We start from the raw sequence: 26,099 nt of genomic DNA, 5'->3' as shown, positions 1-26,099 counted from the left end.
ACTTTAACATCAAAATATCGGCTGGTGGGGGACATTACAACATAAAGAGCATCATTTTGTGGACAATAACAAACTAAAAAAGACACACACAAAAAAAAAGGAGAGAGCACTTGTAACCTGATCGACTGGCGAGAAGAGCGAAGAGGCAGACTGTCCACACGGTGTGATCCGTTTCTATGTGTTAGACCAACATCCCAGAATAGCAACGCGTGCGGCCACCGAGCGAGGAGATGGAGGAGGAAGTGGTGGATTTAACAACTGTTGCTTTTGCTGCTTCTGCTGCTGCTGCCGCCGCTGCTGCTGCGGAACCAACTACCTCTCAGTCCGGGCGGCATGGTGAATATCGGACAAGAATCAATTCTATTTTAGACTGTCATTGTGGATCAGAGTGCAAGTCCACGGGGATATTAAAAAAGTCCTTCCTATTTAAGGTAATTTAATAAAACAAAAAAACCCAAACAAACAAAGCTAGAGACAATTAGGAGCGCGTATCGGTTTCCTGCTTTAAACGGAGTATGTACTCGCCTGTCCATTCAGCGTCTATCTTGCGACTGTATTATTGGCCACAGACGCTTGAGAGCTGCTGGCGGCGCATGTCTGCAGCAGAAAAGGCAGACAAGGAGCGTCTGTGTGATGAATGGAAAAGCAGACTGGCTCTGCTGTAAGACAGCGGTGATCGGATAACCTGTTGAACTGCAGCTGTCAGTCAGCTCCCAAGTCATGCAGGAATCACAGGCAGAAAGAAAGACAGAAAAAAAACCTTTAACAGGAGAAACACGCGTTACCTCAATGGCAGCAAAAGTGGCCTTATACGCTGCTGGTAGCTAAAGAGCTTTTCTTCAGGTAAACAAATTATGTCCTTAATATTTATGCTGAAACATCGTTCAACAATGCTTCATGATTTTTATTTTTTTTCCTGCTGATAAGATTGTTGATTGTGATTGGCTTTCAATAAGCACCGTTCACACTAGGAAATTAGAAGTGGCATAGGCCTATAGTCTTCAATTAGAAAAAAGGAAAGTTAAATCATTTGTATTGCTGTGAGATGGGGAAGTTAGTTGCTTTGTGACTGTGATGTTTTCCAAAGCGATGTCCACGAGTTGTTCTGCCATTAGGCTACATCACATTCTCTCTTCAGGAGCAATTAAAATGCTTGCGACTCTACCGGTTCGACCTTGAGTCACATCTCCACAGCAGCTTTTCAGCGTTGCCTGCCCACGGATTTCCAGTGCCTCGGTTGTTGAAAATAGCTTGGCTGCTCCCTGTCGCTATGGCTAATTCCTTAGGAACCGGTGGATCCAGTTTGATCCATCCCTCTCTCTTTCGCTCCCTTTACCAACTTGTTGAGTCTTCCCTTTTCTTTGTTCTGGCTGTAAACGTTCGCCATGTAACCGTTCGCTCACAAGCCGCGTCACTTTTTTTTTTTAACGATCTGCTGAAGTTCGAGCTGAGTTGAATGTGCATGTCGATAAGACGGCGTTGGTGTCGCTTTTAAAGTGGAAAACTCGACAGGGAGGAGGGGGCACGCACTTTAGAGGCTCTCACACACAGCGACAGTCACCTGTAGGAGACTGCAGATGCGCACCTCCTGAACTTTTCGCTGTCTTTCTGAGCTTGAGCATTAGAGCTGTTTTCTTATCGGATGGTTACATGTTGATCTGGAGGAAAAAAGTTTCTATATCTTCCTGAAACCTCCCTGGATAAATTAGGTAAAGTTGAACTTTTCAAATTTATTCTTATTTTTATTCATTTGTAGGGAGGTGGAGACAACATACCACCACCCCTCCCTCTATCCTTCTCTGAATTACTTTGTGTGTGTGTGTGTGTGTGTGTGTGCATAGTGGAGCCACTTACTTGAATGTAACCCTGTGAACCCAACTCTTTATTATTTATTGCATGCTTCTGCTTTAAACTTTCAGTTTTCCTGTCATGTAAGCGTTTCATGTGCAGAAATACAGCGAATCTGAAACTGTTTCTTTGCTAAATTGGTGCTTTCACTATACAGCGTCGCTCTTTATGTGAAACTCGCTCAAACTATGAGAAAAAATGACAAATGGTTCATCTGTCTCAAACATAAGATTGCTACTAGAAAAGCGAGAAAATGTGTAAGTCGTGAATCATTCAGTCCTGACTTAGATGTCGTCATGTTGTTTTCTTCTAATTAATAAAGGGTTAAGTTTTTATGCCCTTCAAGGAAGCCAGTAGTAATGTTGTGATGTAATACAAATTGGTTATGGAGGCCAGAAAAATTATAATTAAGAAACACAACTTTCTTATGATGCCTGTGTGAGGAAATTCTTATCAACACATTCGTCTGGTTTCCTTACTGTAAGAGCTGAGGGATTAGTTTATTTCTTTAACTTTACATGTTACAGTTTATTACTAAAAAGCAATAGCATTTTTGTGAGTCTAATGATGTATAAACAGATTTTCACAATAAATTCTACAAATGATGTTTGGAGTAATTTAGTTGTAAAACTTGTAATTAAGTAATTAAGTACAGAGAGGCCTTCTTCAAAACAGTTGAATTTCTCACTTTTTAAATAATTGTGTTAATGCTGTCGACAGCAATGTAAAGTTAAACTCAACGGCTTTTATGACTTTCCTTCACCTGTTGCTATTAAAGAACTCCTTACTTAGAAAAACAACATTATTTGTTGTAACTGATGAGTAACAACTAGTTACTCATCAGTTACCCATATTTGTAAAGGTCAATGCATCTTCATCTTCATTTTAATCCCAGAATTGCATCAGATGTTTACCACTGACACTCTATGTGTGCATTTATGGAAATTTACAGAAACCGTCATATGGTCAAACCAATAATATAACTAAGGACTCATATCTGAGTAACAAACAGGAAATATAATGTTTTTTTTTTTTCAAGTTTAATGTAGTTCAGACGATTCTTCATTTGATAACGTGCATTATCGCTTCTCTACCGCAAGAAATGAACAAACCTCCTGCTGTTCGTTTACACTTTAGATTAGTGGAATTGATACGTCTGTTACTGCTAAATTTGCAGCTTTGCACTGTAAATAGGATTGGACCAGAATTTAGGTGTTTGGATTGTATTGGATTGATTTAATTATATATTTCTGAAAATGAGCCTGTTAATTTTGTAATGCCCTTTGAGGTTACCTTTCTCGTGAATTGGAACTTTATAAACAAACTGAATTGACCTATAAATTAGATTTTTTAAAAGTGCATATGCATGATTTTTGTATGCGATATTTGTATTCTAAAATAGTTTTAGATTCTTGCAAAATGTAGCAATAGCATTTTTGTAAAAAATGATCAAATATTTAACCGTTTATTTTGTATCTTACAGAACCTCTGAAGAAATGGAAATGGAAACGTCTGAAGACTATTCTACTAGTAAGTCCGTAAATCATTTCCATAACGCGTTAAACATGCAAAGATTATGCATGAATCCATCCAAATGTCTGTTATCCATTATGTAGGTTATTCTGATACAGTGCTGATTTGAAAATAAGAATAAAATATATTTGCAATCACAACACGACAAACATTTTAAGGGATTTTCCCCTAAGTGCAGGCTTTTTCCTGTTCAGCCCTAAAGGTAGAGAAAATGATGCATTAGCACATCCTGTTGAATGCAGCAGATGCTGGATACGCGCTTTGTGGTACTCCATTGCCCTTTGTTGGTTTCCTTTGGGTAGGTCTCTGAATTTCTCCCCCCCCTCCCCTCCTTGATTTTTGCTTTGGTGTGCATTTTTCAAAAACAGGTAGCATCTTGTTGATGACATCAGTGGAGACTTTTGGGTCTCCATTGGGGGTTTGTGTTTGTAGGAACACTTGGCAGGCGGGCCAGTGGAGGTGGAAGGAGAAAAGGAGCCTCTTCCTGTCTTCATCCATCTGTGGGTTGATTTCTAAACATGGAACATGTAGCAGTTAGCATGATGGTGGACCGTAGCATACTTTCATAAGGAGCCCAGTATTTTAGATTCTTAGTACACAGTACACTGCCTTTCTTTATAGAACGTAATGTGTCAAACGTGACCTTTTATTTTACATCACTAATACCTTTAGACAAAACGAGTTTTTTTCAGTTCTACATTAAATTCAATGAGCTATATGTTAACTTTTCAAGGTTGATGTCTTCGACACGGGTCAAAGGTTTTATTGTAGCTAAATCTCTCTTCCATATTAGCTATGGAAACAATGGAGAAGAAAGTAGACAGTCTCAAAAATGTTTAGTTATTGCATCTTTATCTTCACGTTGACCTCAAACATTACCATGGTTTATTGTGTATTTTGGACTTATTTTGCCACTATTCCTCATTGAATAACCATAGTGATGTGCGGAAGAGACATATAATTTCATTACAGTATAATGATAAAATAATCTATATTGACCACAGATGTGGAAATTATAATACGTAATAAAAAAGAGCACACCAAAGTCACAAACTTACAAACCAACAATATTAGATCTGAATATTGATCAGCTGGTAACCCTGTTTGTGGGTGCAGTGCTGCCATCAACCCTGTGCTCTGGTGGATTCAACATTGTGTGGTTTTAATGCAATAATAATAAATGTAATAATTCAAAATTATTTTAAAATTGTTGGCTTTACATCTGACACTGCCTGCTGTCTGCATTATTTTATTGTTGTTCATATGGAACCAACAGCAGAAAAAAATAATTAAAACAGCAATCCATGAAGATTATAATGATCCAGTGATGTTTTCATGACAATTAAGTGAAAGGACCAATTGTTTTAATTCAACAAAAACTTGTGGTTGAACCTATAACCTGAAAATATTAACTTGTTTTCAAAAAAGGGAAGACAATCTATGATTTTAAAGTGTAAGGGAAATGTCATGCAGCCAAGAAAATACTTCACAGCATCAGGACTTTTTACGACTGAACACAGAAAAGGAATATCTTACATCCATGATTTAAGCAATAGTTATACTCTTTTAGAACTTTCTTGGTGCCTGTCCAATTTTTTACCTGAATCAGATAAGGCATAACGGGTCACTAAATCAGTAAACTCTAATGTCGAACAGTGGGAACATTTGATTTTCCCACTTTGTAGAGCAAAATTTCCCTGACACTGTAAGGCAGACCGACCCACCATACTGTTTACCTACACATCCATAGCAAGACACGAAAGAGAAAAGAAAAATAAAGGGAATTTGACAAATGGGACTTTAAATTTGAAGAAACACGTGTGTCCTGATTCTGTGTTCAATTATGTTTTGCTGAAAAGTAGGAAAGAAATTTAATTTGCACAACAGTAAGACATATTGTACAGTACAGAACCATTTTATGCTTGAAGACATTGTTAGGTTTACAGTTGACTGGAAGATACGTCCCACCACACTGTGACATGTCATGTTTGGAGTTCAAGAATCGAATCAGACTCACGCAAGGTCATCAGAGTGGAAATTTGTATGTTTACTTGATCTTTATGTAAGTGATGGTAACATTATCTATGAGTCAGAGTAGCGGTATGAGACATGCAACCAGACAGTGAATATTTAGATATGGGACTCATCATTTTTGGTTTCAATTTCTGATGGCCTTATAGACGGTGTAGAAGATGTGCATATAGATAAAAGGAAGAAGGAAAAAAAAAAAAAAACAAGTGTAAAGATTGCTATTATATGAACGGGCTGTAGAACAATACTTGTAGTATTGTTCTTTGTTCAAATTATAATTATATATGTTTCTTTATAAATCTGCCGAATAACCAATTCTTGAGAGTCCAAAAGGCCTTTATTATTTAATCATTTTATGTCCTCTTTATTCAGTCCTTGTTCTAAAACTCTTCCTGAAAGTCATGCCTCCTTTTTTTGCACTTCTACTCCCGCACTACACTTTCACACACTCACACAGAATCATTCTCTTACCTTGTTTGTTTCATCGTCTCACGTGTTGATTTCGTTCACTTTTTTTGCAATTCCTATTACCCGTGGGAATTACTCACACTTTTAACTGTGTTTTGGAGAAACTAATTTACTTTCTTATTAATTAATTTATTTTATTTTTTTTGTGCAATTTATTAGATCCATTAATCATTTGACACACATTCATATATAAATAAAGAACATTAATAGTTTTTTTTTTTGACAAATGGAAATGTGGCTCAGGAGGCCGGTTACCAAACCGTGTTGACATATTTATGAAGCAAAGCTTTAGCAGTAGTTTTCATGTTGCTAAGTTTCATTGCTTTTGGAATCAAGTGTGAGGTTTTGAGATCATCTTCAGGAATTAAATTTAAATAACAAAAATAATAATACAAAACAATACCCAATACTTTAAAAATCAGTATTTACCCATAGATATGTGGATTGGCACCTGAAAAGTTTAGAATTTGATGTTAAAAAATATATATCAATCCCCTTTGATGTGGACTTTGGGTTTCATGGTTGCTTGTCTTTTACAGGTGCACAATCTATATATGAAAAAGTGAAAAGGGGAAATACCCTAAAATCATGACATGACCTCTTTAATAATAGGTTACATTTTAAGGTAAACAGTAGGAGGTTTCTAGGTCTAGTCTCATACACAGATTCAGTTTGTTCCAAAAAGAGCAAAACAACTGCTGCGTTTCATCAAATCACATGCCCTTGTTGCTATGGAAAAGAATCAGATGGTGTACTTGTTGATATGTTGTTTGTGGTTTTGAGCCATTTCCCTAACATCTTCTGAGCAGATACAGAGCAACATATTTCCAAAAGGTACCTATGCTTCATAGACACACTTGTACAGATGCATGATTTTGAAAAGAAGTAAACGTCTTTGCTCTTCCTAGGTTTCTGAAAGGATGACTGGACTTACTATTTGGTGTCAGTAATGAAGTCAGCAAAAATTACACCTACAAGTTTCGCGTGTATACAATGTTTCCTTTCCGTTTGCACATAAAATCGTCCAAATTTAGTGCATTACTCAAATAACCTTTTCCCCGGCAGGCCTTATCTCTTTGTTATTCTGATCTTATGGTTCATTTTGGTTTGACTCAGCAAATGCAGGACACCAACGCAACTTTTTGAGTCAGTCCATGAAACCTTAAGCTTGTTGGCTGTTAATTTTTTAATCCCATTTTATCTTCAGACAGTGAAGCAGATAAAGGTTTTACAATGATGTGACCAAGTACTGTTCCGCTTAGAGATTTCTTCTGATTTGAACACATATTGATCAAATGATCAAAATTTAATATCAGAAAAACAAACTGAGTAAATTCAATAAGGATTTTTTCAAATTATTCCTTTTAACAAGGGAAAAACCTAAGCCTTTACGAAAATATAATCACAGTTATTAACTCTTTTTTTAGTTCAATTTCAAAAACTTTATCAAGACGTTATTCCTGCAAGGCCTGGAAAATTAAGAAATCACCTGTACAGAACTTCTCTGATGGCATGAAATAGAGGAAAACCTTGCCCCAATCTGAAGAAATTAAACATTGGCATTTATTAGTCTGGAAAGACTTTGCTGTTTCAGGACCTGCACAACTTGCTGCAGTTGATGGAAGAATGAATTCTCCAAAAAAAGAGAGAAAATCCTGAAGGAGGTCTATAAGTATGTCACCTTAAGCTTAAGACCATTTTGTCTGATGCTTGTCCAGCATCTGGTCGATGATGCTGGTGTGTTTTGGAATGCTCACATTGCCTGTGAACATTCATGATCGTGAACTGTGGCTGAATTAAAGTAATTCTGCTAAGGAAGTGATCCTCAATTCCTCTTTAGTACTGTAAAAGTTTCATTACTATTTATTGTAAATGTCGATGGCAAACGTTGCCCACAGGGGTGACACAACCATTTTTTAGGTTTTTGGGGCAATTACTTCTCTACATATAACCAGGTTGGTTGCGATGTCTTTTTCCGTAATAAACAAAGTATTATTTAAATACTGCATTTTGTATTTTTGTCTTGCTGTCAAAACTTATTTAATGATTTAAAAATGTAAGTGTAGCTCAAAAAAGAAGAAAATCCAAAATGGGTGGTGCTGTCTTTCACAACACCGTGTAAATTAAATGATCAGGCAGCTGTGTCTACCCAAGCAAGTAAAAGTTATTATTGTAAATGATGCTCTAGGGATTTGACTCTTAACATGTTCCTTCTTATAGTTGTGTAGTAAAAATAAAACAGATTTTTATTTTCCATGCTGAACTCTAACATCTCAAAGCTGTTACTATAGACCTTAGCCTGCCAAGCCACTGCTATGAGCATCTGTCAGCAGCTGTTACCAAAAGCTAATGGAAAATCCATCTTGACAAATCTGGGCCACTCGAGGACAGCATTGCCAAGGGATAGCCAGGGTTGGTCACCTGAGATTTCCTCCAACCCCGAACTGTGCAACCCGAGCTTAGGCTGAGGGATTGTATCATGGACAACGTCTCCCAGTATGCCCCACTCAGTGAGGCTGTTGTTGGAGTGTAACCAAGACCACAAAAGACGTTGACAGCAAATATGACTGGCCATTACTAGAGATAACTTAGAGCAGATTCTTTTTGTTCTTATGAAATGAATAATTTCAGAATTGACCAATAAGGCATTGCAAGGAACCCTTTCAGAAGCAACACTCGCTCCTGTATTTCACTTTCTTGTCCCTTTTTTTCTTGTGTTTACTATTGCTTAGTGCTGTTTGCTAAGAAAGGTCTAAAAACTGATGGGCTAACCATGTTTCCTTTGGGATTTGACACCTGGGTCAGAGATAGTGTTCACCTCTTGCCACTGCATTGTTCAAGTGACCCTGACGGGGCCGGGGTGTAAGGGGATAAGGGATTGGTGTGCTCTCCCTCTGAGTGGACACTGGGCTATCCATGGCCAGGGTTCTGCACAGACTGCTGAGAGGATGCAATCTGATCTGCATTTGATGGACATCAGGACTGTATTGTTGCATAAAAACAGTATACTTATACAGTATACGTATACAGCATACATAAAAACAGTATACTTATACAGTATATGTATACAGCATACATAAAAAGAGTATACTTATGTACGCTGGTGTGCCGCATAGACTCTGAGGCAGATCTGGTAAGAATGAGGAATTATTAGACAAATAGAGACATTTTACAAGGACTCTGCCTGTGTATAGGAGAATGTGCTCCCTAACACATTATTACGTAGTCACTTTACTTGATTGCATTATCAGTTGAATTGTTTTCACAATAGCAAATGAATTGGAATTGTTTAGGTAACAGTGTGTAAAAACCTCATCCTTTTAAAAAACTGTATTTTGAGCTTCTACAGACTCAAAATGTAAGTGTTTCTTAATAATGCAGGCCTTTCTCCCCTGAATTCTCACTTTAACATGGATTTTTTTTTTCCACAAAGCACTGAGGTCTCTTTTCCTTCTCCTTTTTTTTTTTTTTTTTAAACGTGTGCCTTGTTTCAATGCTTCGTAAAGATTGCTTTCTCTTTGTTTCCCAGGTAACGGCCAATGCTCTTCCGGCAAGGAGGACTCGAGAATGGTGGTGGATATGTCACCACCTAATGTACCAGCACTTCCCCAGGGTCCTAATTCCCCCAATGGTTAGTAAATATATATACATAATAGTGCTACATTCTTCCAGAGCCACTCCACAACCCAAATGCATTGCACTTATTGAGATTGCTGCTGTTTTTGATATGTAGGCCTAATAGTGCTGACTAGATATTCAGGAATTAGCCTTGTGTTATTTTCACAAATATCAACATGGTAAAAAAGGAAAAAAACAAAAATAGCTGCCAGGTTAAACAAATGTGTTGCTGTTTACCTTGGATTACCTTGGATGCTGTTGGCTTCACTGGATTTTATTCAAGAGCATGAGAGTAAGGGGGGCTTAGTTTTCAGATTTTTATTTTACAAAAATCTTTAAATCTATGCATAAAATTCACTGAGTTTGTGATTTTTTTCTCATTTGAGTTTGTAATGTGACAAAATGTAAAATAAAAGTATGTATGCTTTTACATATTTTTATTTACATGTGCATCTCAGTAATCTGTTCATCCCGCCCACTTGAATGATGATGTATGATGTAATATTCTAATATTCAAAGAAGCTAAATGTCATGCTTTCATTAGATGTAAGCAGAAAATATCATAGCAGAAAGGAAAACTTCAATCTGTGTAAGATTAATTTCTGTTGGCAAGGTAAATGCAGAAATAAATTAACGTCTCGATAATATTGAAGTTATAAAAATACAAATATTTAAATACTGGGCTAGGCTTTTTAGTTCAAATAAAATATACAACAAACATAAAGGATTGCAGCAAATGGTGTTGCACAAAACTTCACAGAACAAAAATGTGCCATTGTTCAAATTATCTCAGATAATGAACTGTGAAATGCAAACAATTACATTACATCTTATTGACAATTTAGCATGGATACAGTAGGCTTTATGAAAACATTTTTTGTGCAAAAGTATACCATGCTGAACCTCTGTGTAAAATATAGTCCAGAGTGTCACACCGTTCCCGTTAGTGTGCTGACCAAAAAAACCTAGATTATCTCTAGCAATGTCACTGTGAACAAGCAAATTAAGGAAAGGGGAAACAAAGTAAAATTAACCAACTGTAGAAATGTAGCAGAAAGTTTTCCCACAAGTCTTTAAGAGGGGTGGAGGCTAGCTGGAATAAGGATTCCCCAGGGAGAAACTGTGTTTTTGTTATTTGTAATGCTGCCTAGCATCTTGTGACATTTGAAGTTTCGGTAGAAAACATTATACACGCAGTCAGAAATAGATAAAAAAAAAAGACTCAGTGCCAAACCTGCAAGCTTAAACGGAACCTCTATGATGATTATATATTCTGTCCTCCATTTACTGATGAGTAGAAGAGTAAAATTACAGCCTTTAGGGTGGATGACAGATTGCATGGCAATGGTGACAGAATGTCTTCTTTATTCATAATGTTTTGATGCTGTCAGTCAACCACTCAATCAATAATGATCACCCTTCTTGTTCTTTAGAGATAAATTATTAGAAACTCATGTAAAGCATCAACAATACAATATTGTAACTAAACGGAGTTGTAAAATGTATATTAATTTACTTATTTCTTTTGTCACATCTAATGAAATCAAAATAATTTCTTCTCCTGACTACTCTGTACATTCCAGTCTCCCATAATGGAAAACCGGATGTAGACACACAGAGCTGAGTAGCAAGGACGTTTAGGTCTTGTCCGTGTTGCCAGGATACAGCTGTCAAAGACGAGGCTCAGTTTCAACTTGGGCACTGGGATAAGTGAAACATACAGTTAAAGCTGGGAGGATATTACTTCTTAATGAAACAAATTTCCACAGTCGTTAAAAATAGAATCCCCTCATTTGTACATTTCTTCTGCAGCACAAAGTTGTCAGGATTTTTCTTCACAGACTGAGAGGTCGGTTGATGAAAGCAGTCAAATGGAAGGATTTAATTAAACAACAGCTACACAGACTCTCACTGAGATTATTTCCCCTGTAAAATCCCAAAACAGGATTGTCAGGATCAGTAAGGTGCGGTTGGAGTGTGCTTGAGATTTTTTTTTTCTTGTCCAAACATAGGGTTCATTTCATATTTTAAAACAGACAACACTTGTAGTGCTGACTTTAAAAAAAATAATAAAAACCTAAATATTCAGTTACACAAGAACATGGGAACTTTGTGTTTGGGAACAAAGTCAAATCTACTTGATGAGACAAATCATCAAGTTATGTAATACTGGGAGAATCACTTTTGGCTCCAAGGTTTTTCACAAATACTAAAATCAATAGGTCAAAACTAAAAATGACTCTTCAGGAATGTTTTTACCACTGTGAAACTGAATCACAGCAATGAACAGGAGCCAAATGTAATATTCTGAAAAAAAAAAAAAAAACTAACTGATGTATGATATTATTTATCAATTTAATTTTGAGGATTGTAATGGAGGATCAAACAAAACAAGAATGTCAGATCTGTTCATATCTTTGTAGAGATTTGGGTCATGACTGGAATCCGGCAATTTCTTGTACTTGACCTCCTGCGTTATCTCAATTTGAAATTTTCTGATCAGTAATTTGTGGCAGGTTGTGCTTAAAAAAAGCATTTTTCTCTCTGGACATTGTTCCTAATTAAAGAGGGCACAAAAGAAAAACAACAATAAACTAATGTAGGAATAATAAATAAAGCTAGGCACAGTTCTATGTTCTTTTGGTATTGTTCGGAAATATCAATTAATGTAAGCTGCAATAGCCCAAAACTGGAGTAAATTTTTGCACACGCACATTTGCGCACAAACACTATCTGTATTGCACAATCTTTTGCCCTTGTCTTCCATTGTATCTCCCATTGGTAGTCAGCAGCAGCCAGCAATGTGCCTCTGACACTCCTTTTCTCCTCAGGGACAGCTTGAAACCAGACCATCCTGTTTTCTTTTTCTCTTTTTTTGTCTCAGTCTTCTCCATTCTTGGTATCAGATCATCCTACTCTGTACATTACTGCACATTACAATATTATTATGCCCCCTTAAACATTTACTGTTATATTATATTTGTTTTACCACATCAGCACAAAAACTTTAAACCATTAGACTTGTTCTCCATTTTTGGCCATTCAGAGTTCCGTAACCTACGGAAGGAACTCCTTATGACGTTATGTGTTCATGCAATAAAAAAGGCCAATTTGTGAGATAATGTAAATGATTCTTGTAATAATTGCATGATCACATCATATTACAGACTCAGCAGGTCAAGAGAATCACATATTTTAATTTTTACAGAAGTGGCTATAAAGCAAGAGGAAGATCTGGTGGAAGATGGTGACAACAGCAGCACAGCACCTGAAGAAATGGGTCACCGAGGAGATGAAGGAGCAACACCGGAGGAATCTGCGACGAGCAGCCCACACAATGGACAAGACGGGCCTGGACCAAATGCACCATCAGACGCAGGGATTCGACAACAAAATGGTATGCATTATTTCTAAATGTAATAAAAGCATTTGCATATACGGATGTGTGGTATGATTCACATGTTTTTATAAAAAAATTTTAGGTTTCGGCAGGAGATTTTGTAGTTAACCTGTGACAGTGAGTCATATGCCTTTTCTTTTATATATTTTCTTTGTTCCTCGACAGTGGGTGGAGTTTTCTTTCTTTTTTTTTTCTTTCTTCAACAGTTTTGCTTTGAAATGATTAGGAAGGGAAAAAAAAATATCCTTGGAATCTTCCGCAACCTGTTTCCAACTGACGCCATGACTCCTCTGGTTGTCATCGCACTTAAAATCAGATTTCTCTTTTTCCAACTGGCTCCAGATCAAAAAGATTTACTGCGAGCACAAAACTGACCACGCCAAACAGTTTCGTCAAATACATGTGTAACATTTACCCTGTTAAAAGCAAAAATAGGCATTTATGCTCTAAGAAAATTTAAACATGTTAATGACAAAATACTGAATGAATCAAAACAAAGTGCTTTTTATGTTTGTCATGAGTCAGTTAGTACCAGCTTACGGCTGTCTTTGTATTGTCCACTCCTTCATTAGATATTGCTCTAATTCAGGGTTTGAGCAGTTCTCGTCTCTTTGGCTTTTGCTAGAGGATATTTTTTAAATATCAGAAGCAATTTTGGAAATCTAAACAAACAGCAAAGATGTTTAAATGTAAGGTATAAATTACGACATAATAAGTGAGGAAAAGTGTAAGAGGTAAGTAAATGAGTGTTGAAATTCTGAATTAATGAAACAGGAAACAATTTAATTCTGATATTATCAGCTGGAAGTGTCTCTGTTGTGTTGCTGCTAACTTGGTTGCGACAATGTCAGAGTTGAGCTAAATTTACTTTGTTCTGAAATTCTGATCCAGGCCATTTAATAGAGCCTTAAGTTAAACAGACCTTTATATGGACATTATTGTGAAGTCATAATTTGAACAGTTTGTTATGAGTCATTAAAATCCCATCATCAACAAAATATCGCTGGCTAATAATCAAGAGCATCGTTCGACAGTAAAGCATGCGCAGCGGCTGCAGTCTGTAGCTCACACACACACACACACACACACACACACACCCCCACACACACACACACACACGCACACACACACACACACACACACTTCCTTTCACTCTTTATTACAGAAGATAAAAACTTCTATTAAGACTCGAGTGTCGGACTGGAGACCAATCACATCTCTAGTCTTTAAGCCACGAGTCGAGTCTACAGTCTTTTATTTTCTCTCCTATGAAGTCTTGTCAGAGAATCTAAGTTTGATTTTAATTTGGGCTTTGACTGACTTATTGCAATAAATGGTCTATCCAATAAAAAAATATTGAATACAGGATTATAGTTAACCTAACTGTAGGATATTATAAAGCAATAAAGCTGCATGGTTAAAATACAGTTTAGAATTATAATACAATTGTATTATAATTAGAGAAGGCAATATTTATATGAGCATCAGTTTATCTTAATCACATTAACAAGAACTACTTTTGATTTAGTTCTGTTCCATACTTTGTCTTTCTTTTATATAACAAAAAATAAGCGTGTCAATATGTTAGGGAAGATGACGTGAAGTGAATATTTATGGACTATTTACCTTAAAACATGTTGCTGAAGACACTCGTATCTAATGGCGCAGCAGTTGTCGGTCTGCACATGTACTATTCCGTAGCGCTTCATTTTGAAGTGGAACAAAGTTGAGGCATGGTTTTCAGCCTTTTTCACCATTAAACATCTTACATCTGCAAGTTTTCGGGTGGATTCGTTATCAGCAATGCACATCTACAGATAGAGCTTTTTGCCCATTGTTGCGAAATCTCTAAAAGCTCACTCAGGGCAGATGTAGAGCATTTGTGAGCAGCTCTTATCAAGTCTTCTCAGAGATTCTAAGTTTTGACATCCGTTACATTGACCCAATGTAACGGATGAATGCGCTTTGATCAAGACATTCTATTGTGTCGCTGGTTTTATGCTTTCGGCCATTGCTCCTCTGGAAGGCTGGAAGTCTCAAGTTCTTTACAGCTTGTAGCAGCTTTTCTTGTTGCCTTATCGTGGATTTAGCTCGATCTAGCTTCCCATCAACTCTGAACATCTTCAGTGGTCCCCCGAAAGACAAGATTGCCCACAGCATGGTACTGTTAATTCTCTGCTGTACATGGCATTTTGTGAGCCAAAATGACCAGTTTGGATCTAATCTTACCAGAACATCATCTTCAACAAGTTATCTGTTTCCTCAACATGACTTGTGAGAACTGTCTCTTTTCTCTACAGCAGGTTTTTTTCTTGCCACTGTTCTATAAATGTCAGTTTTGTGAAGTATAAAGATAATTATGACATAAAGATATAGTACTGATTACATTATGGATCATTAGTTATCCATAATGGTATTTGTCGCTTCAGTTAAATTCTATACCCAGTGGGTTCAGTAAAGAGAGTTAAAATGTTTACTTTTAATTTTCTGTAAGTTCAAAGGTGCCCCCCCCCTCACCCCTTCCACATATTTTTCTCTTTATTTCATTTTAGAAATCTTCAAGATTTTACTGGGAAATGAAATATACTGTCAAAGGAGCTGATGAAATGCTTAGCTTCTCAAATATGAAGAATAAAGCAGTTGCTAGTGGTAACATAAAGTAAATGTTCAGCTGTTACATAACATAAGGGACATTATTCTATTTAAAGTAGAAAAATGACCTTTGCTCTCTTGGTAAAATCTGCTAATAGTAAGTCTGGTATTGACTTCCTGTACCGTCTTCCTTCAGGTGACAGGCCTTTCCAGTGCAACCAGTGTGGTGTATCGTTCACCCAGAAGGGGAACCTGCTGCGACACATTAAGCTGCACACAGGTGAAAAACCCTTCAAGTGCCCCTTCTGCAGCTATGCTTGCCGGCGCCGTGACGCCCTCACTGGCCATCTTCGTACTCACGCTGGTAAGCTTTGTTCTCACCCAGCATGCTTCTCTTTTTTTAACCAAACCATGTCTGCTACCTAGAAAAGACTGTTGCTGTGTCACCAGAAGTGCTATGGAGATAAACAAAAGAAGAAGTTGTAGTTTTATATTTAGAGAGACTGATGCTAATATTTCCCCCACTACATTTTAGGTCTTTGTTTATGTATAGTGCAATCATTTTAGCGAGCATCAGATTAGTTGTCCCAGATTTTTTTTTTTTTCGGAAAGAGAAAGCATCTGTTTTATTTCGAGTCTTTATTTGCATTCCTCACATATTCTTCTTATATATTAGTGTGACTTACAGGCGTGTGCAGGTTAAAGACCTGTGCTTTTCATGTCCACGTTATAGACGTTGTGAGTGCTTTGTGGTTAGGTTCCAAGGACATGCTGTTTCTCAGTTGCTTTTCAATAGATAGAGGAAACTGTTGAGAAACATATGTGGAGTGGTAGCAGTCTCTCTCAACTGTAACCCACTTTCCTATCAGAGGACTGTTCTCCCCTCCATTGCGCCTTTGAAATCAAGGTCAGACAATACCGTCATTTCTGCCTGCGATGCCCGCACAGGGGTTACTCATACAAAGTCCTCCTTTTAGATGGAGGCAACATTTGTTTCTGTGTCTGTGCCAATAGAAGTTTTTATATTTTTATTTCATACTTTTTATATTTTGTTTGAATGTCCTGCAAAAGTATTGCCTTCTGAATTTTGGTTAAAAACCACCAACTAGAATTTTTTTTTTTTTTTTACTGAGAGTGTACACCGAGACAAAGTCACATATTAATTGCGATGTTGAAAAAAAAATGCATTCTGCAAATAAGAATCAGGAAAGTGTTGATTGAATTTGTATTCGGCCTCAATGAGTCAAAAACCACCTTTTGAAGCTATTACATTTTTGGTGGATTAATCTTTTGATATCTTACTCTTACTTGCCAAATAGCTCAGCCTCTGTCAGATCTGATAGAGAGCATTTGTAAACACACATCTCAAGGCCTGTGCTTTGACTGGACTATTCGTACACATGAACATGCTTTGGTCAAAACCATAAATGCAGTTATGATTGTATGTTCATGGTCATTGGTCTCCAGGAGGTTTATCCTCTACCCCTATTTCAATTCTGTTGCAGCCTCTACAGGATTCCCCTGAATTTAGCCCCTTGCTTCTTCCCCATCAACTCTTACGGCTTTCTTTTAACAATGTGTGTGTTGTTTTTCTTTTGTATTGGCACTGCACTTCCGTAAGGGACCGTTTTGTTCACAGATTCTGAGCTGTGGGATTTCTGCAGCTCTTCTACCATGTGTCTCGTGGCTGCGGAAGGTTGTCCCTGTAGAGATCTGCCGTTTTGCTATATTTTTTCCATTTTCGCATGATGGATTCAACAGTGCACCATTCATGTCTTGAGATAATGTTTCATATCATAGCACTGCTTTAATTTATCAGCAGCTTTATCCAAGATTAATCAAATGTTTGGTGCTGGTTAATTAACCTCTGGACCCGTGAAAACCAAGATTAATTCACACATATGTTGGCTTTATTCATTAGTCGGAAACGTCTTAAGGCAGTTTCTTGCTTTGCTCTGAATTTTATTTAAGATCCAGATTTTTTATTTTTTCTTATTTTAAATACTGCATATCTTTTTCATACTGTAAAAGTGTTGGTCATTCACATAATATGCTTTGGGATTTTTGGTCGTAACACATAAGTTTACAAGGTATTACTCTTGCATATCACCAGAGGTTTAATCGTAAGAGTCTTCCCCCATATTTATCCTGGATCCTTTCTTTATCCAGGCTCAGTTTTAAAGGCTTTCAAAGGTGACAGCTCTGACTTGGTTCCCAGCCAGCAAGAACAGGTTTAGCCAAAAAAAAAAAAGAGGGAGAGCAAGAAAAAAACAGAGTAGTCGGTTGAGGAAAAAGTTAAGAGAGTGACATTCAGTGAAGCAGGGAAACTGAAGACTGAACAGGGTGTTACACTGGAAGGTGGATTTTTTCACAGTAAGGTTATTGTGAGACAATAACAGAGAACACTGTGCATTGAGAGGGAAGCAGTTTTTCATTAGCAACTACATACCCCAATTCCCCATGTGTTAGTCAAATGCAATCAGTCTAGTAAGTCTGAGCTTAAAGCATTTACATAAATAAAAACAGCAGGTAAATGTGAGTTCTTCAGATCCTTCCAACATCTGCACAAGGTTGTGTGTGGGTGGTCATATAAATATGAGGAAAAAAATGAACTCTGAGAATAAAGGCATGAATAATGTGCAAAACTTTATTAATTTTTAACATTATTGTGATACACAGCAAAGAAAATAATTTCCGTGATAACCTTTCATGTTGAAGTAGCTCATTATTTTAAAATATTAATACTGCAGTGACACTATGTGGTCAATTTCTGAGATTCTATAGTTGTCTGTACTGGTGCTGAATATTCTGTGTTGCAGTAGGAATAGAACAAAAAACATGTGCTTATGTAACACTAACAATGATAGTATGGTTTTGTCATTTTGTAACAAGTGGGGTTTATTTTTACAACTAAAAAAGTCCACCATCTAGACATTTATCTGGGAAAAACAGAAATATGATTTACTGTAAGAGTAATATGCAGTTCTTACTCACTTCCTTTACATCATATTTTTATTTTAGTAAACACACCTTTCTGCTTAACATAAAAAGCTCCTATGACAATAGGGGTGAATCTACCTCCAAGCATATGTGATGTGGTGTGTGTGTGTGCGTGTGTGTGTGTGTGTGCGTGTGTGTGTGTGCGAATGCACGCGTATGTGTATGTGTTACTGCCTTAGTGTCTCAGATTGAAACGTGCTTGGTTTCTCTGTTCTCACAGGACTAGATCACCCATACATCATTTTCTAGTAGTAGCTGTAAAAACTATACTAGGCGATGTCTGTTACAGCCAATCATAGTGTCTGGTTCTTAGTAGTAGACTTGTGTGGCCTCTACTTCACTCACTGACTCTCTTTATGAGTCAGTACCCTAATACAGGACACAGAAGTATTGCCTCAGCAGTCTTCATTTTGATGAGATTCCGCTTTATGCTGTGTTTTTGTGCTGAGTTTTTAAGAAGGATTTACAACGGAGCATTTAAGCAAATGGTGCATTTGTCTTTCAAGTAAGCTCAAAATTTCATGCCTATCTGGTTAGAAATGTGATGTGTTAGAACAATGTAGATTGGTTGACTGAGGAAGATGTAAAGGATGTGTCCTCATCTTTCCATTTGATTGAACTGAATACAACAAAAGTGGTATAATGAATCACACTCCACCTCCGTAGCAGTTTAACTTGGAGTTACTTTCCTACCATCACGGGATGCGTGATCAACTCCGTTGTTTACTCATGCACTGCCACAGCAGTGGGAGTGTGCTTTGTGTGGCACAGACCAAAGTGTTTTGAAATAGAGACTACATGGCACAACTACTGATGTCGCCCACAGCCTCTGTTTCAGTCTAGCAACAGTTGTGTGGAATCCTCACACTAGTAGTGGAACCTCCATGACCTCAGAAGATTACTTTTGCTTGGTTGGTACTACTAACAGTTCACAAGTGGTATTACTATTACGCCTACCTTTGTTGCTGCAGCTCCAGACCCTACTCTCTATGCAGCTGTAACTGAAACAGATATTTTCTCTATTGGTCACCCATTATTTTAGTTGGCAAACCACACAAGTGCAACTTCTGTGGACGGAGTTACAAACAACGGACATCACTGGAGGAGCACAAAGAGCGTTGCCACAGTTACCTCAGCTTGGATCCTGGTGCCAACACAGGCCCTTACACAGGTAAATGTTAGAGTTGCGCAGTGAAAACAGCTAGTGACCGGAATTGACAGATGTTTATTCTGATCTGGTGTCCAGCCGGTTTGAAACTGAAAAAGCTCATTTCTATTTCTAATAAGTCAATGCACCCTTTCTGAGCGCTATCTTCTTCAGTCAGCTTTTGCTGAGTGAGGAAAGCTATTTTCAGAATCAGTGAGGTTTTTGAAAATGCAGTCAGAGAAAGCACAAATGTGTAAGAAACTTTAAACAAGGACACAGGACTTTAACATGTCTGCTTGTCTGCAATTCATTCAGGCTGTGAGAGAGTGAGCGAGAGCAAGACTTCCAGTAAATAACACAGGAGCTGAACAGAACTTAGTAAAGTGTTATTTATTATATTAGATTTATTATATTATATTCCATGTTTTATATATATGAATGAAATCCACATGAGATGTGCATTTGATCTTACACACACAGAGGCTGATACATTTTCAAACGCGCACTGTGAAAGTGAATTGCACTAAATAAAAAGGTGTGTTGTGAATCTGTCCTTTGTAATGCTAATTCTGAAAACCTAGTTAATTGTTCATTTGATATACTGAACTCAGTCATTTTTGTCTGTTCCTTAAAATGTTAGAAAACCTGTTTTACATTAACTTTGCTCTCATATAACGACATGAGCTCTGATTATGACTAAAATGATTAAATGAGCGCCCACAGTCAGAGGGCTGAAAAGAAAAGAAAAACTAAACAAAACAACAAAAAAAACAATTATATATATATAAAGTATAACTTGCTGAAAAGTTTGTAAATGAAAATGTAAATGAAAGATTTTTTTAATTAAATTTCTTAAATTGTGAATTATTTTATCCATTAAACAAATTGGATTTTTAAAAATAAAATTAGAAAAATTGTTAAAAAAAAAAGTTGTGTATTTTTGTCTAAATACTTAAATATTTAGTGACCTGGTTATTTCACATTCAAAACGTCCCTCTGTTTAATCCCGTCCCTCTGAAATTTTTAGGTGAAGTTCCAAAAGGGGGCATGGCTGAGGCCGGCAGCATGCCAGCCTTTGATCGGCCACCTGTCATTGAAAGACTGCCCACTAACGTTGGCAAGAGGAAGAGCACTACACCTCAGAAATTTGTGGGTGGGTATTTCGTATATAGGTCAGATATCAGCAGCTTGATTTGTGTGTGGTGCTTATTTTAGAGGAACTGTTTTATAAATGTCAACCTTTTTGCATTTCATTATCTGCTATCATCTTGCATGACATTTTTTTTTTTTCATTTCAAGAGTAGTTGAAGTGACACATAAGACGTCTTTATTGTTGAAATATAAACATATTAAAATTGGGATGTTAAATAGTTTTTTAAATTGTTGTTTAAGTGCATACTCAGTTAAGCTTGTGTTTGTCAGAATTATTGCAATGTATTTTAAATAAGTCTTATTCTTATTCAGCTAATTTCACTGATGGTAAACAAGGTAGTGACAATATAATTTTAATATATACATATGTCTTTCCCTCCCAGTTTTTGTTTCGCATCAAATCCCTATAACACACAGCAACTATGAGCCCTATCTATATGAGATGTTTTCTTTTTTCGTTTTCTTTTTATTTGCCCCACTATTAGAGGAAGAGATTGAGCAAGCTAGAGCAAGCAAAGGACTCAAAGGCAAGGAAATGTTTTTCACTCTGTGGTTAGATACACCTGTAACTTATAACATTGTTCTTATCAAGTGAAAACAGCTTACCGCATCCCTGTTCTGGAGGGGTTAAACAGTGCAATACTAGAAGGATGGGGCTTTCCACCCCATTAGACGACAACATATAGCACAAAATGTGAAAAACAAGAGGTGAAATAGCAGCATAACACAGGTTTGATGGTCTAGAAAGGAAATATAAAACCATACGCAGATTTTTGCTAACGGTTTGGCTTTCCAGATTGTCATTTAAGGGGAAGCTTTCCCTTAATTTATGTGTTTGTTTGTTTGTTTTTTTTTCTGTATGTGTCAGCTATTCTTAAAGTTAATTTTAAATTATGTATTTATTTGCAGGAGAAAAGCTTCGCTACAGCTACCCTGATATAGGCTACCATGAGATGCGCTTGAAATATGAAAATCATCCCGAATTGATACCACCCCACATGATGGACCAGGCTATCAACAATGCCATGACGTACTTGGGATCGGACACCCTCCGTCCAATGCTCCACCATCCAGGTCCATCTGTATCTATGGCTGAGGTTGTTCCCATTGTCAATCCCCTTTATCACCATGTTATACCATTTAGCCAGCAACCAGAGCGTCCAGGAAACTGCGAAACACTTCCACCACATCCACCCCAATCCCAAGATTTCCCCAGCCACCCCACTTCGAATGGCTCTTCTTCCTTGACTCGGCAGAACAAGCAACCTCAGGCATCACAGGAGGAATCAGCAAGCAACAGCGGCGTTGACTCGGCTGACTCGGCTCGAAGCAGCCCTCAGGAAAGGCAAGGGTACCTGAACACCAGCACACCTGCAGGCCTCAGATCACGAGCCAGTCCAGCTGTGGGCTCTGGTGAGCGAGTTATTGATGTGTCACCCAGGAGTGGGACAGGAGTGGGAGCAGGGATGTTGCGTGTGGTAACAGAGCGGCCAGTGGGCCATGAAGGGGTGCGGGTGTTCGCTCGAGACGGCCACGAGCTGCGAGCCTTTCAGTGTGACCACTGTCGACTGCTCTTTCTGGACCACGTCATGTACACCATCCACATGGGTTGCCACGGTTACAGGGATCCCCTGGAGTGCAACATCTGTGGTCACCGAAGCAAAGACCGCTACGAGTTCTCTTCGCACATAGTTCGAGGGGAGCACACTTTCCATTAAAAGGGACAAAACGGAAGCAAGCGGGAAGCTTTGGGAATAAGACAAGCATTAACCTGCTATCCATCCCTTCCCTGTGAAAGTGCATAAAACAGTGGCACTGTAGGCACGTGTAGCACAATCAAAGACTACTTTTTAAGCTACTGGTTGTAAATTGGAGCTGTTGAACAATCACATGAAGGTATGGGCCAAAGACATATTTTGTACTTATTTAACTAACTTAGAACAAAGAAGTTTCTTTTTTCCTCTTTTCTAACCAATTAATTGTTTATGAGAGCAGCTGCCAGCTTTTAGCCGGTTTTTCATTTTAATTTTACATGGAATGATCTTTCTTGGAGCTTTTGAGTTTTAAACTTTGTTCGGCTGCAACATAGTCACGTACCGTGAAGGCTCAATTAAATGTAAGAAAAAAACGGGAAGTAGCTTAGAACAATCTCACCAGTGCATTACTAAATTGAGTGTGGAAATTTTGGATGAACAAAAAGACAAAAGTGTATTTTAATTAAATTAAGATGAGAGGAGACATGTCAGTCCCACTGACAACACAATGGCCACACAATGTCAAACTAGTTTTACAGTCGAATACGTTTTAGAAGTGAAATGTAATGTTTTCTAAATTATACAACAGATTTCAAAAAGGATATTCTATTATACATGTACATTACTATGTGTTAATTCAATCTGAATTAATCCATGGATCCTTTGGTAATTGGATGTGCTTCTTAGAGAATAACGACAAAAACCAACAAACAAGTTCAATGTTTTTTTGTTCAAAATATATTAAAATGAGAGTTTTTATTATTATTATTATTATTATTATTATTATTATTATTATACATGGTCTAAAATAGATAGGAAGAAATTTAGTTGACCTTCAAAATAAAAGCTTGACTAAATTGTTGATATTCCTGTGGAGGCACCATAGTTTTAATCGTCCTATGCTGACATTGGGAGGTCCTGTTCTTCTTTACACATCAATACCAAGTTCTTATTTCTGTTTAAACCTTCATGAAAAACAGCTTGTATTTCAATTCAATACTTTGCATTTTAAAACATTTGTTTTTGGGTTTTTTTACAATGCTGGTTTTTGATGTGCAAATCCAATTATCAAGGAATTCATGGTCTTGTTTCAAGACAGGGTGCCTTGGAACAAGTTTACTGTTTAGACTTTAAATCAGTGTCTAAACATTTGACACCAGATATTTTAAGATCAAATTAAACTTAATGTCAAATGTTTTAAATATATAAATGTAACATGGCTGCCTAATAAGCACATTACAGTTTATTGCATGCAGGGAAATTACTTTTGAACATGCTAGTAAATTAAATGCAAAGGCCGCTTACCTATTTGCTCGTAAGAGAGGGATTTAAACCATTGGTCAACAAAGATGTATTACAAAGATACAGACACCCTTTCTGATGTACCTCACTTTTTAATCTCTTTGGATTTAAGCATGAAACCATATGAGTTAGTTTCCATAAAATGTGTATTTTTGTTGCATAGTAGACACATGCATGTTGCACTGTTTGTCATTTTCGCGCATTATCACCATTGCAGAGAAACGGTTTACTGATGCTGAAGCTAAAGTGTTGCACTGCGTTGGTTTTCGTCTGCGGTTTTATTAGGCCTTTCTCTAATGGGGCTGCTCTTTTATCTTCTCTTCAACCCTCATCTCACAAACAAGCAAGTACACACTAATGTATGTTAGTTTCCTTCACTTTGAATCTTGCTTTGCTCACTTGCTATATGCCATTACAATCATGTATGACCTTTAACAGCAAGGATCAAGAAAGGAGCAGTATGAGCTAGGGGATAAGTGAACAGAGTGTGGTTTCCCTACGTACGATAGTACTAATCTAAAGGAACTTCCAAAAACTGCAGCATATCAACTTTTATACCCTTCATCAGCTAAGAAATATGTATTAAAATGATGTTAAGGCCAGTTCCAAACTTTTTACTGTAGTTCATTGAAGCACAGCAAATTTGGGTTAAAGAGCTGGTCCTTTCTTTGCTTCTCAGCACTGAGCTCAGTACAGTAGATCATGGTCATGCACTTTATGTATGTCTAGGCCAGGGGTGGCCAAGTCCAGTCCTCGAGAGCCACCATCCTGCAAGTTTCAGATGCATCCCTGCTTCAACACACCTGAATCAAATGACTGGCTCATTATCAGGCCTCTGTAGAGCTGATCCCGGTCTGTTGGAGTAAGGATACTTCTAAAACTTGCAGGATGGTGGCTCTCGAGGACTGGACTTGGCCACCCCTGGTCTAGGCGATGCTATTTTAATGCAGGCATAACAGAAAACAATGCAGTTTATTCTTAGAACAATCATGGAGCAGCATAAAAAAGGCAAAACTTTGTGTTTTTTTTCTGATATCTTATGAATATGCTTGTTTGTTTGTTTGTTTTTTAATATAAGAAGTTCTTCAAGATATAAGCATTATTTGTTTGACACAACTTTTTTTTTTTTTAACAATCATGTTGGTTTCCTGTATTCATAAAATCAAAAGGCAGCTTCTTTCTTGTTTACATGTTGCCTCTTAGCATACTTATGGTAAGGTTTTGGTATTGGAAATTGTTTACACCTTACAGCTTTTATATTAAATCTTTTCATTATTTTGTCTATTTACCACTGTATATATTTAGTTTCTGCAAATGTTTATGTTTTAGAAAGGGGGTTAATCTGGAAAAAAAAACAAACAAGTTTTTAATGTATTGCTAATTGCATTTTCTTTATGTTTTAAGCTCAATTTGTAGGTATAATACAACTCTATCTGTCTGTCTTATCCAAGCAGCCATATAAACAAAACAAAAAAGTCTTCTTTCACCCTCTGTGTAACAGAAGACTTTACTTGAAAATTCTAATCATTGCTAATGCTACATGTTGTGTATTTTGTAAGTTTTGATGACGAGCCTAGTAAATGTCTATTTTTCTGCTGAAATGTTAATACAAATAGTTTTGTGAACTTTGTATGGTTTTGAAGTTTAACAAATGTTTACAAGATTGTACAAGGAGTGGTTCTGGGCGCATAATGATGATATTGGCTCTGAATATTGAAATTATTCAGGAACGTGTGCCGACTGATGAGTTTTCATATTGACGGACTTTCTAATGTAAGGGCTCTCAGGAATTAGAATAGGCCTTGTATTTTTTATTTAGTTTATTTATCGAGAAAGATGCGCAGAGATTTCAGTTTCTCTGATGCCTCTTAACACTCAAAGTGGTGAAGGAAGTTGTTCAGCCCTGTATTTTCTTTCTATGCTCTTTTTTTTATCCTCATTGTCTTTATTATTACTTTAGATCATTGACTATATGAAGACACACAGCTGTGAACATTGCAGTGTACATTTTAAGGCATGATTTCCCTTAATTAAAGAAATGGTTTTACTGCTTCACTTGTGTTGTGAATTTTGAAAAAAGATTACATTGTCTTGTTATTCCGTTCTACAGTTCATAAAATTTCCTCTTTTGAAGTTAAAATGTACATTTTAAGCTACATTTTTTTGCATTGAAAAAAACCCCCAGCATTTTGGGAAATGTGTATCTCCATAATTTCTGTTGATTTTTCTGAATGTAATGTTTTTTTGGTGATTG

The 26,099-nt window shown here is 37.0% G+C and overlaps 1 protein-coding gene across 3 annotated transcripts; it reads left to right on the top strand.

Annotated features, from left to right (window-relative positions):
* The first annotated feature begins 37 nt into the window (after nt 1-37).
* Nucleotides 38-24,570, top strand: ikzf2 (IKAROS family zinc finger 2). Of its 3 annotated transcripts, none has more exons than XM_007540373.2 (8): nt 38-431; nt 3,332-3,378; nt 9,410-9,511; nt 12,707-12,895; nt 15,687-15,854; nt 19,533-19,661; nt 20,665-20,790; nt 21,699-24,570. In XM_007540373.2, exons 2-8 carry the CDS (start codon nt 3,345-3,347, stop codon nt 22,505-22,507), a joined length of 1,557 nt encoding a protein of 518 aa, XP_007540435.1. In that variant the 5' UTR covers nt 38-431; nt 3,332-3,344; the 3' UTR covers nt 22,508-24,570. The 3 variants fall into 3 exon arrangements, with proteins under 3 accessions (XP_007540435.1, XP_007540433.1, XP_007540434.1); XM_007540371.2 differs by lacking the exon at nt 38-431 and adding an exon at nt 467-843; XM_007540372.2 differs by lacking the exon at nt 38-431 and adding an exon at nt 1,214-1,709.
* The last annotated feature ends 1,529 nt before the right edge of the window (nt 24,571-26,099 follow it).

This window comes from Poecilia formosa, unplaced genomic scaffold (genome assembly GCF_000485575.1).
Source record: "Poecilia formosa unplaced genomic scaffold, Poecilia_formosa-5.1.2 Scaffold536, whole genome shotgun sequence".
Classification (NCBI taxonomy): domain Eukaryota; kingdom Metazoa; phylum Chordata; class Actinopteri; order Cyprinodontiformes; family Poeciliidae; genus Poecilia; species Poecilia formosa.
This window is presented reverse-complemented; position numbering and strand designations above follow the sequence as displayed.